The sequence below is a fragment of the Amblyomma americanum genome, chromosome 11, assembly GCF_052857255.1.
Source record: "Amblyomma americanum isolate KBUSLIRL-KWMA chromosome 11, ASM5285725v1, whole genome shotgun sequence".
NCBI lineage: Eukaryota > Metazoa > Arthropoda > Arachnida > Ixodida > Ixodidae > Amblyomma > Amblyomma americanum.
This window is the reverse complement of record NC_135507.1, coordinates 85,124,022-85,138,286: the sequence shown is the minus strand read 5'-3', so window position 1 is coordinate 85,138,286 and position 14,265 is coordinate 85,124,022. Positions and strand designations below refer to the sequence as shown.

At 45.0% G+C, this 14,265-nt stretch overlaps 1 protein-coding gene across 1 annotated transcript; it reads right to left on the bottom strand.

The window, feature by feature from the left end:
• Positions 1 to 2,143: 2,143 nt before the first annotated feature.
• On the bottom strand, positions 2,144 to 14,191 carry LOC144110553 (E3 ubiquitin-protein ligase MARCHF8-like). The gene is made up of 2 exons (XM_077643566.1): positions 13,849 to 14,191; positions 2,144 to 7,174 (listed from the first exon to the last, which is right to left on the bottom strand). The coding sequence occupies exons 1-2, from the start codon at positions 14,083 to 14,085 to the stop codon at positions 6,743 to 6,745; spliced, it is 669 nt and encodes a 222-aa protein (XP_077499692.1). The 5' UTR covers positions 14,086 to 14,191; the 3' UTR covers positions 2,144 to 6,742.
• Between the last annotated feature and the right edge of the window lie 74 nt (positions 14,192 to 14,265).

Below are 14,265 nucleotides of genomic sequence, written 5' to 3'. Positions count from 1 at the left end.
TTTTTCACACCACCTGCCTGCACTATAGGGTCGAGCTTCTGTGCTTTGGCTAACTGGCTGTGTCGAGAGCACCCATGCAAGGAATCTTGTCAGCGGAAGTCATGCCTCTAATCATCCCGAGTGTGGTCTCACGTTTATTGCAACCAAAGCAGCCAACGGCAGCAGCCTTTAGCTGCGCAGTGTAACAACAGCAACACTGCCTGGGCAGTGCACGTTGCCTATATTTTGGGAAAACTACTTTACAGTCCCAAACAGTCGAATGCTACATCTGCTGCTTAGGCGCATATTTGCCGCCTGCACAAATGAGTCCCTTACCCACACATATACAGTGTATAAGCGTAATAAAGGAGTAATTGCTCATCAGTATCCAGCCAAGCGTAGATATACAACTACAAAGGAAGGCTATGCAGCTTTCACAGAAGGTTCGCTGTTGAATTCATCCTGGTCCGAGGATCGAACCTGGGGCCACTCTCTGTCTGAGCCATCACACTATCCCCTATGCTAACCAGGACGGTTGCCAGATGGCAAGGTGTTGCAGAATTCATCAACGTTAAGTGGGAATGGTGTTAGTTCAAAGTATTGAACTGTGTTAGACTACCACCGTTCCCACTTCTATTTTTTGAATAATTTTCACTCGTCCTACTATCCGTTAGCCATCCTGGCTAGCTAACTTGGCAGAAGGACTGCTCTCAACGGGTGGCGTTCCCCGGCTCGGATCCTGCGATTAGAATGAATTTTTCTTCTACTACGTTTCTGTGAAAAGCTGTATATCCTTCCTTTGCATCCATATGGCTCCTCTCGGGTGGATGCTGATGAGTAATCACTAACTTATTACAAAAGCTGCTCCACTTTTGCAGATTCTGCTAAGCAACGGACTGATATATAGGCACAAGTATGTCCATACAAATTAAAGTTTCTAAATGCCTTGCTATGTTCCTGAAGTCAATGCAACATTGTAACTTGCCCTGATTATTTCCATTCTCTCCATGAGTCACTAACGTGAGCTTTCATTTGTCTCTTGAACAAAAAAATTCAGGGTGTGGTTTTCTCAAAAGTAAAAAAAAGCACAGCACACAGCAATGAGTGATAAAAAATGAAACAGATTGGGACTGCCTTACACTGTTCATTTCTAGCAAACAAATGGAATGGTATTATTGTAATTCCTCCACTTTGCTAACCTTCACAATACTGCGCTGCACATCTCTACCCGATAATAAGCTCTCTTAGGAGATCCCACTATGAAAAAAAAAACGTAGCTCTGTTACGAAGCTGTGGCAAGTGATGGTTGAAATTACTGCCTTGCATACTGTATGTGATGACAGGTAGGGTCTGTGTTGCTGTTCCAGTCTGCCTCAGTCAAGTCAAACTGGTACTTGAACAAGAGGACTGAATTCATTGCAGGCTTCGTGCAGGCACTTTACGGATACTGCCTGAATTAGTGCTCAGAGCTGTGAGATCAGTACACTTGGTTTATGATTGGCAGCTCAAGGTGCGACACCCAAGTCTTGGATGATAGCGACTGTCAATCTGCGAAAGTACCACAATGGTCTTCACGGTCTTCGTGTTTCAATTTTCTTGCCTCTCTAACGTCAACCCTTGAACCACAGACTTACCGTCAAAGCTACTCGACAGGTGTTTGACACAGTATTGGACAGCTTTCACAGGTGTTTTACATGAAACAAAGGTTTACTGCTGCTGTGCAAAGCAGCACACCTGCACAGTGTTCAGCATAAATCCATTAATGAGCTCCTGATGCTGCCGATCACATTATCGGCACCACAAAACCTAACTGTTGCTTTGGTGACAATAGGGTGTCAACCATTTACATTCCTCGATATCTTAGGGCTTTGCAGAAGGAGCTGGGGCCAGGTGGCTTTACAGGTGCTTCTGCTTACCAGCCCAAAGGCCACCTGTCTGGAGATTGTGTTTCGCAATAAAAAATTTTCTGCATCATGTCTGGCAAACGGCCACTGCAACGTTAGTGTTGCAAGCATAGTAGGCTGTGATCATTAGGAGCTCCTCTTTGCACCAGCCTTGGCAGTCTTCAAACACCAGCTGGACTAACACAGAGGCAGCACTGGTCTGCTGTTTGTCGCAGCAAATCAACAAAGCAGCTTCCAACATGAAATACACAACGCAAGGATTACACCAAAAGCTCTTTAATCTTGGACCAGACTGCTTCCACTCTGAATATGACTGAACAGGAGCGACTAAGCCATGGCAAAAGCTGTGCCAAAAAAGAGGGGGGGGGGGGGGGGGGGGGACATGTTTCAAACACATCTGACGTCACTTGTGCTGACAAAAGTCGTTATCACACATCACAAGATCACGCGAGTGTCGAGATCTTTTCATTCACTTTTTGTGCAGCACATCCTTACAGCTGCACATAATCACACACACAAACCTGCTTTTTTTTTTGCTGACCAACATGCAGTGCAGATTACCACTGATTTCCACATGCTATCAGCTTGCCATTACCATATAAGCCCCTCTGTAGGCATGGAAATGTGGCCAAGGAGGATAATCAAGGACTATGGTCCCAAAACTGGACCCAGTGGATGGTGGCACGTTTTGCACCCACGTTCAGGGAACGCTTGTAAATAGAAAACATTTAGGAAATTACGTGTGGCACACTCACTGAACCCCTTGCAGATCTAAATGTGTCCCCACCAGCTGATCTAAAAATTCGCATCTTTTAAAGTAGAAAGTTCCAAGGCTAGCCCAGGACTGGTTCACCGGGCTTACTCGTTCTAACTTTGCACCTGGTTGTATGCAGTTTAGACTCGCAACCGCTTAGCCAGGTTTTCATACTATTTCAAAATAAACATCACAGCATAAGAAAAAAAAGCACTATAAATTGGCACCTTGGCTTGCAAAGGTACAAGAAATGCACCCTGTGCATTGATGAGCGTTAAGCTGGAAAGTGAGACTGGCAGTGGTGCCAAGAACAAGAATGACGAAGGCATCTTGATGCAAAACATGCTCCAAACTACTTTTGAGCGCTGCACGGGAAGGGTATGGTACATACTACAATGCCCTTGTTGTGCACCCTGCTTCTTGCGAAGACATGCCATAGGCAAACATGCACTGCAGTCAAGATGTCACGACTTGCACTGCGGTAAGATTTCAGTGCAGCGACCACTCCGCTGTGCCTAACCCAGATCACCATGCATTCATTGCTGGCAACAATCGAATGTTTCCAGGCCATGGCTTGTACACACAGACCCAACGCATGCTTATAACTGCTAAGTAAAAGGCAGCTGTAGCCAGGCAGTTGGGCGATTGTTCGGGTTAGCAACCGTACATGACCAACAGTACTCGTCTCAACATCCGCTCTAATAATGCCCAGTTTCACAGTCATGAACAACTGAATACTGTCCAACGGCACCAGAGCTTAGTGTGTTACAAGTTAAAGGAGTAGAGAAGCCAAATTTTTAAGGTTGTCAAAAATGCGCTTGAGGCTTCCTGCGTGTACAAGGAGGCCTACAGGCCATTATTGAAGGCAACCAACGCAGAAATGCATTTCACTTGATTTTAAACGAAGCACGCTGAAGTCTCAAATTTCAGCACCTGGCATGAGTGGCGCCAGCACAACGGATGAAATCAGGCTAAAAAAAATACCTTCTTCCAGTCTGTGCGCATATAACTGGCGTGCTCGACAAAACATTTGGTTGCCAAAAGCTTAGAATGGCATGTGTGGTGAAAAGGTGCCATTGTGTCTTTCCAGTAGTGACATATGAAATAGACGCCAAGACCAGAATGTAGAACTTGCACGATATTAAATTATTAGGGTGCAGTGGTGAACATTGCACATTATTCTTCAGGATTACTGATGCCTTATGAAATGTTTACAGAGAAACAAAAATGTGATGTCTCTACTCCTTTGACTAAACCTAGCTGCCCTGTGCTGTAACAAAGAGCAGCTGGATACAGTACAGCTGAACAAACGTACTCATGCCAGCTGCTTCCCACGTCACACAAGTTCCCAAATAATGACACTGATATTTTGGGCACTCACAGATGACCATGGCACCAGTGAAATGTAGCCGTGACAGGCAGGAAGTTGTGGCCATGAGTAAGATGCCAATGAAGTCAGTGAGGCTGGTTAGCCGCAGATGAAAGTTTTATCTTTGCACCGAATGACTGTGAATGTCATTAAACATTTTCAGAACTGACCACTCTGATTTGCAGCCAGAAAACTACACCGCACAGGCTTCAGCCGAAGTGCTGCAAGTTGCTCGCTATTCAGGCTTCTGGGATATTTCGGTGCCAGGGCGCCGCTAGGCCTGGCGGAAATGCAGCTTTTTGACATCTGCTTTGCATTTGCGTGAAACCACAACAGCAAGCAGCTAGTTTCTGCAAGTTGGCAATGCAAAAAGTGCACAATAAGTGTATCTTTGTATATTTGTGTTCATTTTGATAAGGACAACATATGTTCACTGTGTACTGTGATAACCTGTCCAACCTGGAATAATTGGCTCACCAGCACACCATCAGCATTGCATGGCTTCGCCAACCACATCTCGTATCTCGCGAGCGGCCTGCAGTGGCCAGTCCTTCAAAGTCGTCTTCCTTCATTCCTTATTGTAAAACATCAAACACCCACAATGACATTTACTGCAGCATCACACTTGAAAGCGTTTGGGTCCACACAATTGTACAGGTTGGAAAACACAACGACAAAGAAGTGCTCAACCCTTCCAAATGTTTCCAATTCCCAATGTTTCTTCAATGTTTCCAGCCCCAAATATAGTTTTACCATTCCCACAACCCAGGAAAAAAGCGGTGGGCCTTGAATGGTTTCAACCGAGCCCCAAACCTGGTCGTAGTGGCCGCACTAATCACAACACCTGTTGCAGATTGAAAACAATTTCTAAGGAAACACGCATACCATTGCAATGACTTCGATAAGATTTGGAAAAGGGCATGAGCACCGGTTTTAGATTTAGTTTCACCAAAGATTTCAAGTAAGAACAAAGATTCTGAAGCTGGAACTTCAAGCAAGAAACTGGTTTTTCCATATCACACCGGAAAAGTCAGTAAAAGTAGCTTACGCCAAAGTGACTGCAGAAATCTTCACAAGATTCCATTCTCCCACATTCATGCAAAAGGGATTAGAGCCTAAAATGACGAACTTCCATTTTCACTGCTCAAGTGGCTGTGTTACTGGAAAAAATTAAATGCACGAAAGTACTGGAATGCAAAAAATAGAGACCACCTAGGCAATGCAAAAGCTTTCTCGCTAAAAAGAAGACTTTCTTGCCAAGTTGATACACATCGTTCTACATCTGTGCAGCACCAAGAGAGATTGCGGAAGTCTTTGAGATTTGACGATGAAAATTCACTTCGTTGGTTAGCCCCTCCAAAGAATCATGAATGAGCTAAGCATAACTGTAAAATATTGAACCCACCGGAACAGAGCCGCTGCTGCACCTAAGAAACCAGTGACCAAAAGCAATAGCAGACATGCTTAACAGAACTGCTAGACCACCTGCTAGTATGCACACTTCCTTGGCATCCCCAACTAGGTGAATGACAGGAGTTACATTTTTTTGTTCTTTTTATCTTTTTTTTCTTTGTGAATGCAGAGATTCTTGCACATTCAGCACAAGCCAGCATTACAGCTGCTTCCCACAAGCCCACACAAGGACGGTAGCAAGCCACTTTTGAAGTATTTTGTCCACCAGCAGCATTCGTGCAAACATCACACTTTAAGCACCACACTGTCATGGCGGCAAGCCTACACAGGCCAATAGCCAGGAACCAAATATCACGAGATGTTCGTATTAATAAAGTGCATTTCAATCGCTGCTGCTGTGATAAAATGGTGCCCCACTAGGAATGCAGGCTTAATTAAGAGCAAAATTAAGAAAATGGAATATATAGGTCTGAAGCTTTTCTTTGACAATTGCCCAGGAGCTAGTGAATTTCCGGTATCGCCCTTTTAGAGTTGTTTGCTGATTTTGTTTTGAAGTCTGCCTTTAAATGGGCACCATTTTTCATGGCAGCAACAATGGGAAAAAGTGCCACTAATACTGCCACCTGACAACCTTGGCCTAGTAGTGGTCTGTGTGCCTTGGCCTCAGGGCCCCTAGGTGCATGCTGTTTGCACTATAGCAAAAACAACAGCCAAGGATAAATGGGCAGTGCAAACATCTCGAGTGAGACCAAATACTGACAGAACCACTCACATCTGTGCCTGCAATGCCTGCAAATAAAGCTAAAAGTTCTTGGAACCACAGCCCTGCACCACATGGTTAGTGGCTGGTGTTCTCGGGCAGGCCTATGGTTTGCGGACATACCACAGCCATTACAGAGATACAAAAAGAGATTCAAAATGGCCCCTGTCTCCTCTGATTGTTTGTGCTCCCACGTCAGATCATATCCAGCGACTTCAACACATAAATGTCGGGAGCTTTTTAACATGGCTTTTGTCGGCATGAGTGCCACCTGCCTGCTCGCATTTCTTTCCAACACACGACTGCTTAGGCATTCACGAACAAACCATGGCCAAACGGCTGCAGTTGCGGCACACTTCAGATGTTGCGACACGGGCAGCTGCGGGCAGGTGCCTCGATATACAGCTTGTCAAGGCTGGTATTGTGGTGGCCCGCAGTGACAGTAGGTATGCCAGAACCGCATACCTCTCAGAAAAGAGTGCGAGATACTGACAAAGACCAGTCAAAAGCACCAAAGTAGCCGAGATGTGAGCCTACTTCCGTAAGCCGCACGGGAGGGCACGTCACACAGCCACGGGACCCCGCTTTGCATCGTACTCGTCAATGTACCACTGTTGGTTGAGATACACGAACCGCAGCAACAGCCGGTACAGGGTGCTGCGAGCGGTCACCTCCACGTACATGGCCACAAAGAAGGCCAGGAAGAAGAGCACCCCGCACACCAGCGTCACCAGCTCCGAGTGCGTGAGGTCACTCCGCCGGCCAGACGTCGACGGGGGCTCCTGGCGGAAGCAGACGATGGTGACGCTGGCACACGCCACCATGACGATGACCGCCAGTACGAACACACTGTGCAGGACCTTGTCGCGTGGCGAACATGGTGGCAGGCGCCAGTGGCCACCAGCACGAAATTTTTTGTGCCACTGGTACTGGTACTGGCAAAGCTCGCAGCTGGGTGGCTTGCGGGACTTCTTGCTTAGTATCTCCAGCCAGTGCTGCACACAAGAAGCAAATGTCACTGATGCAGGGCATGCTGACCCATGGCAGTTCATCTTGAAAAGCAGTAAAGTTCACAATGCAAATTTAACTCATTTTCAATGTCAAGAAAGTAGCTCAACCTTGAAATGCCGGTTTGTTACACGGTAGTAGGAGCACAAAAGCTTAGAAGCCCCAAGCACAATGAAGCTCATGATTAATGCGATAGCATTAAGGAGCTCATGCCACAGAAAATACGGTGTTGTCAGTGTCACTGACCGTGAGCGAAAATTCCAAGAAAAATCTCCAGAGAAGCAACCTCGGATGAAGACAGGCCGCCACCTAGGTAGACATTGCAGCATCATCACAACCCACCGACTGAATTGTGAGCAAACTGCCCATTGCGGCAGGTGGCCGTTAAATTAATGATAGGTTGCTTGCGAAGAACAACCTGGGTCGCACAAGGCCCAACGGTGGCAGCACCTGCCATTGCAAGGCAGTGCCGCATCACTTAACAGCTAGACCACTGCACCATGAGTGGTATGAAGACTTCCAGGTATCTATGAATGTAAGGTAGAGAATGACCAATTCATTATATAAGGGCATAAACCCATTAAGCTATTGCCATACCCTTAAGCGGAGATTAAGTGTTACCCTTCAATTTTTTTAAAATTTCAAGTACTTTAATTTCCCTCAAGGCATTACTGAAGCGAGAGGCGGATGTTACAGAAAAAATTGTCAAATGACCAATAAGAGGTCGTAAACTTAAGGAGAAAGAGAAATGCACTACTCCAGGATGCTGCACAGGTAAAGGCTCAGTAACAACGACATTGTAAATAAAAACACAGGGACAGAGAAGAAGTGACAGAACTGTTGAGTCTGTGAAGCGATCGCTAAATGTGGAAAGATGGAAGAAAAAGCACATACAAATAAACAAAAACAAGCAGCAACAAAAAACTTTCGTGAACATAAATAACTAGGGCTCTAAATTTTTTATCATTATTCGCAAGAGCTATAGACACCAGCAAGCAGTTCCACTCTGTCAAGGCTCTGGAAAGAAATGAATCTTGGTAAAATATGGTGCAGCATTTGGGGACCAGTACCTTACGTGGTTTATCTATGCAAAAAATTACATATGAGCAGGGGTCGGACTTCTCAAGATTTTTTCAGACCAAATTCAGTTTTCGAAATTCGGTTTTAACAGAAAAGTTGGTATTCTTGGCATGCAAAGTATAGCTAGCTGGCTGTTGAGTACAAGCAACGCGCAGTCAATGTTGAAGAAAATTAACTAAGTAGGGATGCGACACAGTACTGTTGGATGAGCAGCACAGTTGTGCGATTTTAGGTATTGCTCAGCTGGCTTACACGCCCCTGCCGACTGGGAAGCACCACCTCCTCACTGCCCGCCAGCTAAGCCTTGTTTGTTCACTATTATCACCCTATTAGAGCAGTTAGTCGGTTAGTTAGCAAAAAACATTGCCATCGTCATAGCAGAGATGATGCGCATGCAGTGTCTCTTTCTTGTTAGTGTCCTTGTTGCGCCGCCGTTCATTTCAGAGATGATGCGTGCATTGCTTCTGTGCTGTTGTTTGTAAATGGGGTCGATGGCTGCTCAAGCTGCTTCTCAAGATAAAAATAAAACAATTGAATTGAAATTGAAGTAGGTTTATCAACTGCATGTAGGACACTGACGTGAAACCATGCATGGGTGTCCCGAATAAGTACCATGTTCTGGATAAAGTAAATTTTTACTTGCTTTTTGCCTGCATGCTATCTCATTTACCTTGCGTTAATTTTTTAATGATGTTACCAATTCCTTCTAGAAGCACAGCTCCAAGTACTACTATCTGCTCATTATTAACTGGTAAATAAACTGTTCATGCTGACAAAAATACCAAGATAGACTCTAAGTGACATTGGCCACACAGGATTGCCACATTAAGTCACCGAAAAAGTGAGTAATTCATTCATCTAGAGTAATGTTCACCGAAAAAAAAAAAGGAACATACATTCCGAAATAAACACTGAAAAAAGTTCACCGAATTTTTTTAAAATATGAACTGAAAAGTCCAACCTCTACTTATCAGCTAAGGCCTAATTAATCATTAGCAGCCACCCAAGCCCAGCCATATGGCTACAAAGTAAAGCTATACAGCTTTCGCAGAAACTTTGCAGTTAAAGAAAAATTTCTCCTGGCCCCTTGCAGAGAAAATAGAAGCATGCCAGTAAAGCCCGTAAATTAAGGTTCGCCCCCCAAATTGAGGATGCATGCGACCTGCAGACAGCCGCCAGTTTTTAAACCACTTGCAACCATGACAGAGAACAAAGCATCTGTGCTAACAATTCTGGTAATCAGGATAACCCTAGTGGGGTTTCACAGAGGTGGGGGAAAGGAAGACAAATCTTGCGCAGGCATGATTGGCCTACGACATTGTTCCTCATAAAAATTAAATGACAAGGACAGAAAAGAAAAATGCAGAGAATGGTACCCCTGTCACATGGCATTACGCGAAGGCCTTTCCAGCAAAGGCGCCTCTTTTCGCCAAAGGAGCAAAAGCTCAAAGGAACAGCAACCAGCAACGCAGCCACATCGTGCAGCCCAAAGGCGAAAGAGTCGTTGAGATTTACCACCCGCTGCTGTGCATGAGGTGGATGAAGTGAGTATTTTAAAATTAAAGTGGATAATTCTGTTCATTAGTTGAGCTTAGACAGTTTTATATTCTTATTGCTTCCTTAAAAGAATTGCAACAGTTACTCTCTTTAGCAGCAGCAGGTTTTGTGTATTGCCTTGGCCAACAGGGGCACTCGGTGTTGCTACAACATTTTTACTGTCTTGATAGCCAGACACACCTTTCGTATTTTTTAAAGACGTTTTCAAACACTGTTGGCTGCATCTAATTTTATTTTCATTGCTTTTACTTTCTGACATTGAACAGCACTGCAATCGCAGGCTCTCGAAGGCCGCGCCTTTGGGCTCCAAAGGTCTGGGGGGCGCCTTCGCCTCCAAGGTCCTTAGTGACAAAGGCGTTCAACATTTGTACTGTGTAGCTGCACCTGATTCTCAAAGGCTATTACGGTGCCCGTGTGGCAGCGGTATGTTCAAAGTACATGATGACAAAATCAACTCCTCATCGGGGCAAATTTCTAGGGTGCCACCTGGCAAATTTCTACGGTGCCACCTGCCATAGCTCACCTTCCCTTGGTATTGTGCCACTGGCTATGCCTGTACCTGTATTGGCTAAGCTGCCTTTACATATGTGAAAGGGCAAACCCACTGAACTTAGTTGATAAAATATTTGTAGCTGAAATATATTGCTCCAATATCTATGTGCATAAAATGGTTGCAAAATGAAGCCTGGCAGCACAAAATAAACCTGCCCTTGATTGAGTCATCAAGAAAAGCACACCATACTGACAAAATGGCCACAATATAGACAAGGCGTGTCCGACTGGCCACATTTGTGATATTCCAAAATGTTCTCATTATTCTGCAGGCTTTTTCTTGGCCTCAGTGGTAAGCAACATTTCAGGCAGAGCTACTCTGGAACTTTTTTTTTTGTGTAAAGGGGGCAGGACTTCAGGTTTGTTTTGGTATTTTTATTATTTTAATGTTAACCCTTTTTAGAACAGCAGGACACATGTGGACCCACTTCCTTCAAGTGCCGTTAAATGAACAACAGTGCACCTAAATACCGCATTTTTGCACGCTGAATACTACCGAACTATCAAGCAAACCATTCGGCGTGTTTTTAGCTTTCGCTAATAGGCCTCCTTGGTATTCTGTGTGCTTTTACATGAGCCGGTGTGCAGTTCAACGTGGTCCAGTTTGGAATGAAAAATAAATTTAGAAAAATTGTTGCACTTTTGAGTCTTTTTATTCAGTCAGCTACCTTATAATAATCCCAGAAGCAATTTTCAATTCAAACGCAAGTTTTCTTATGCTTTGAAAAGGCTCATGTATTGATTTGGACCGCATTTGAGGTCTTTTTAAAAAGTCACTGGTAAAGATTTGTATCCGCCTTTTTTTTTTTTTACAAAATCAATGGTCAGAATAGCTTGAAAGTGATGCCATTCAATTGCTACAGTCATTCTGAGCGAAATTTTATCATTTGTATGCATGTGAGGCATGCGTGCAGCTTGTGCCTTATTAGTTAAAATAAGGTGAAAGTAAAATTTGTTAGTCAAATTATTATTTCTGTTTATGTTTGTTCTCATTTTACATTGCTCAAAGGTGCATTTGCGAATGAACATAAAACATAAATTGAAATGGGCAGCTTTGTAAAGACACACGCACAAGGAGTGATATACTGCATTAAAAAATATTTGCACAAAGTCTGTTTCAATTCCACTAATCATGCTCATGAACACAAGTCAGTCAGTCAATGATTTTTGGGACATGATTGGTTTAGGTTACTTAAATGCAATTGTTTTACAATTGGCTGTGAAGCCAAATGTGCTCTGCCCCACTGTGCTTTACATTAATAGCATCCTAGAATTGAAGCGTTTGTCAGAAATCTGATCTGAATGAAAGCATATGAAGACTGGGGGGATGCTGCCCCCTCTGAAGGAATTTTGGCAGGGTGACAGTCCCCTCTCCCCCTTGTTCTGGTGCCCTTGTTTTCATGTGCATGTTACTTAAAAGCCAAATTCATGAGCATATACGTAGGGGTTGGATTTTTCAGCTTAAACAAAAAAATAACTGAAGAGGTATGCCGTATTCAATTTTTGAAATCCTGTTTTAACCGCAAAACGTCCATGGCATGAATGCCACAGCTAGCTGGCTATTAAGTAGGAATTACACAATCAAAGGAAGAAATTAATCATGTACTCCAACCAGGGGCATAGTGATATGGTGGTACCTTTGGATTAAGCAGCGCAGTTGTGCATTTTGAGGCATTGGTCCACTATAACACGCCTGTTCATGTACTTCCTCGCCAGGAATCGCATGCTAGTGTAGCAATGTTCATTGTCATTACCCCCTTAGGCTTGCAATTACTTCAATAAGGAGGTTCCTCCACAGCGGATAAGGATACTGACGCAAAACCATGCTTAGCCGTCACAAAAAATGTCATGTTCTGGTTATCGCGACTGTTAAACAACAGTTTCATCGCTGCAGTCAACACACAGATGATGCCCTGTTGTCCTCTTGCTCAACCTAGAGCAAAATTTCAATGCTAACATGACACCCCACCTTTAGGAAGTCAAAATATACTTGAAGTTTTGTCTGACAGTTGAATTATTTCACTTCCATTACTTTCGGTAATGGCGATAACATAACTCTGGACAAGCACAGCTCTAAATACAACCATTTATGCGTTAATTATTTCTTAATTGAATACTCGATCTGGCAAAAAGGTGGAGATAAACATATAAGCGAATTTTTACCATACTGAGATGCCGCATTATATCACCGAAAAAGTCAGTAATTCATCTGCAGGAAAAATGTAATTGACGAAAAAATAAAAATGAATACTGGGTTCGGAAAAAAAAAAAAGTTCAACCCCTACATCAATGTGCAATTCATGGGATGGCTCTTGTGAACGAAAGAAAACTATGGTACTTCTTAGTCACAGAGAGCAATGCGCTTTTGCAGCCTGCAATGAAACAAGTGACAGCAAAAACACTTGAGAATCATAAACCTTGGCTCATGAACTCATGAAGGCTGGAGGCTTGGAGTTATGAAGGCTGCACAATGCATGGAAGGCACAGTCACCTGTCATGTGAGCAACGGGTGTTTCAACACCTCCCACGTGCAGTACATTAACCGAAAGCACATAAAAGATAGAACTATTTGAGCGGACCTTCACTAAGCTCAGAACCCTGGATTGTTTCCATATTGCCACAGCACCAACCATATAAACCATAAGTAATGGAAACCAGGCACACCAGTCAGAACAGATACTAATAAAAAGTAAAGCAAGCATAGCATAAAGCAAACAAGGCCACTTACAGCCAATAAACAGCAAACAATTATGTATGTACCGTTCGTGAAATAAGATAAAAATCGAAAGCAGGCACACACACCCTTCTTTCAACTGCATATGGGTGTTGTTCCACCAACGTTTCTAATTTGCGTTCTTCCGAATAACATGCATGCGCAAAAGCTTTAAACACAAACAGGCACCAACTCGACCGTGCAGGGCGCTCTACGCGGCATACATCATCCGGACCGGAATGTGGAGGGGCCCATATCGGGGCCGGGCAGCGGGTGCATTAACCTCGCGGATATACCGGGCTCCGGCGTTTTCATCGCTAGGCTCACTATGTACTCAGCAGCCCATGAGCTCATCTGCAGCGCAAAAAGAAAGTACAAACAAGCATGCATTTAGCGCAAACACAGTGAGTTGGGCTTTTAGCACGAATCAACGCAGATATATCCACGCTCTGCGCCTTAAATTGCGCTTCTGTTTTTGTCCTGCATTACGTTCGAATACATGCAGTGAAACAGAGTCGACAAGTGTGAGGCATTCATGGGCGCGCGCGTACTTCCCAATGGGCACTGAAACTCCCTTACGTCCTAAGGACATCTGCTACGGCGAGTGCTACAAGTTACAAGCTGAGTTCAAGCGCACGGAAAGGAGTCCCAGTGAACTTGTGAACCGTTTGCACAGCGCCCGAAATCGATTTGACGCGCGCAGCAGCCGGACGGTGGTCAGCTGGTGATCAGCTGTGATGAGCGCGCGCGTTTGCTCACCGTGAGGCATCCGCAGTGGATGTACTGCACAGTGCCGGCGCATCGGCAGGGCGATATGAGCGGGTCATCGTCTCGACCCGGCATGTGGCAGATCTTGCAGAAAGGTCGGCAGTCGTCGGCGAAGCACGGCGCCACCGCAGGCTCGGCTGCAGGCTCGATGAGCTGCTCGCTGGCCGGGTCCGCCGCGTTCACCGCCGTCGCCCAGACGTGCACCTCGGGCTGGCCCGCGTCCTCCATAGCCCGCGGGACAAATCATAGCGAGTCACGGCGTCCCCGCTTCTTGAGGGGGGGCCAGCCTGCGACCTCCCCGACGACGCGCGGGTTCACGCCCGGGGACGCCGGTCTTTGTTTACCACGACGACCCGCACACCGTAGTACGCGGAGGCAGCAGTGGCGGTGGTGCGATACGGCGGTTAC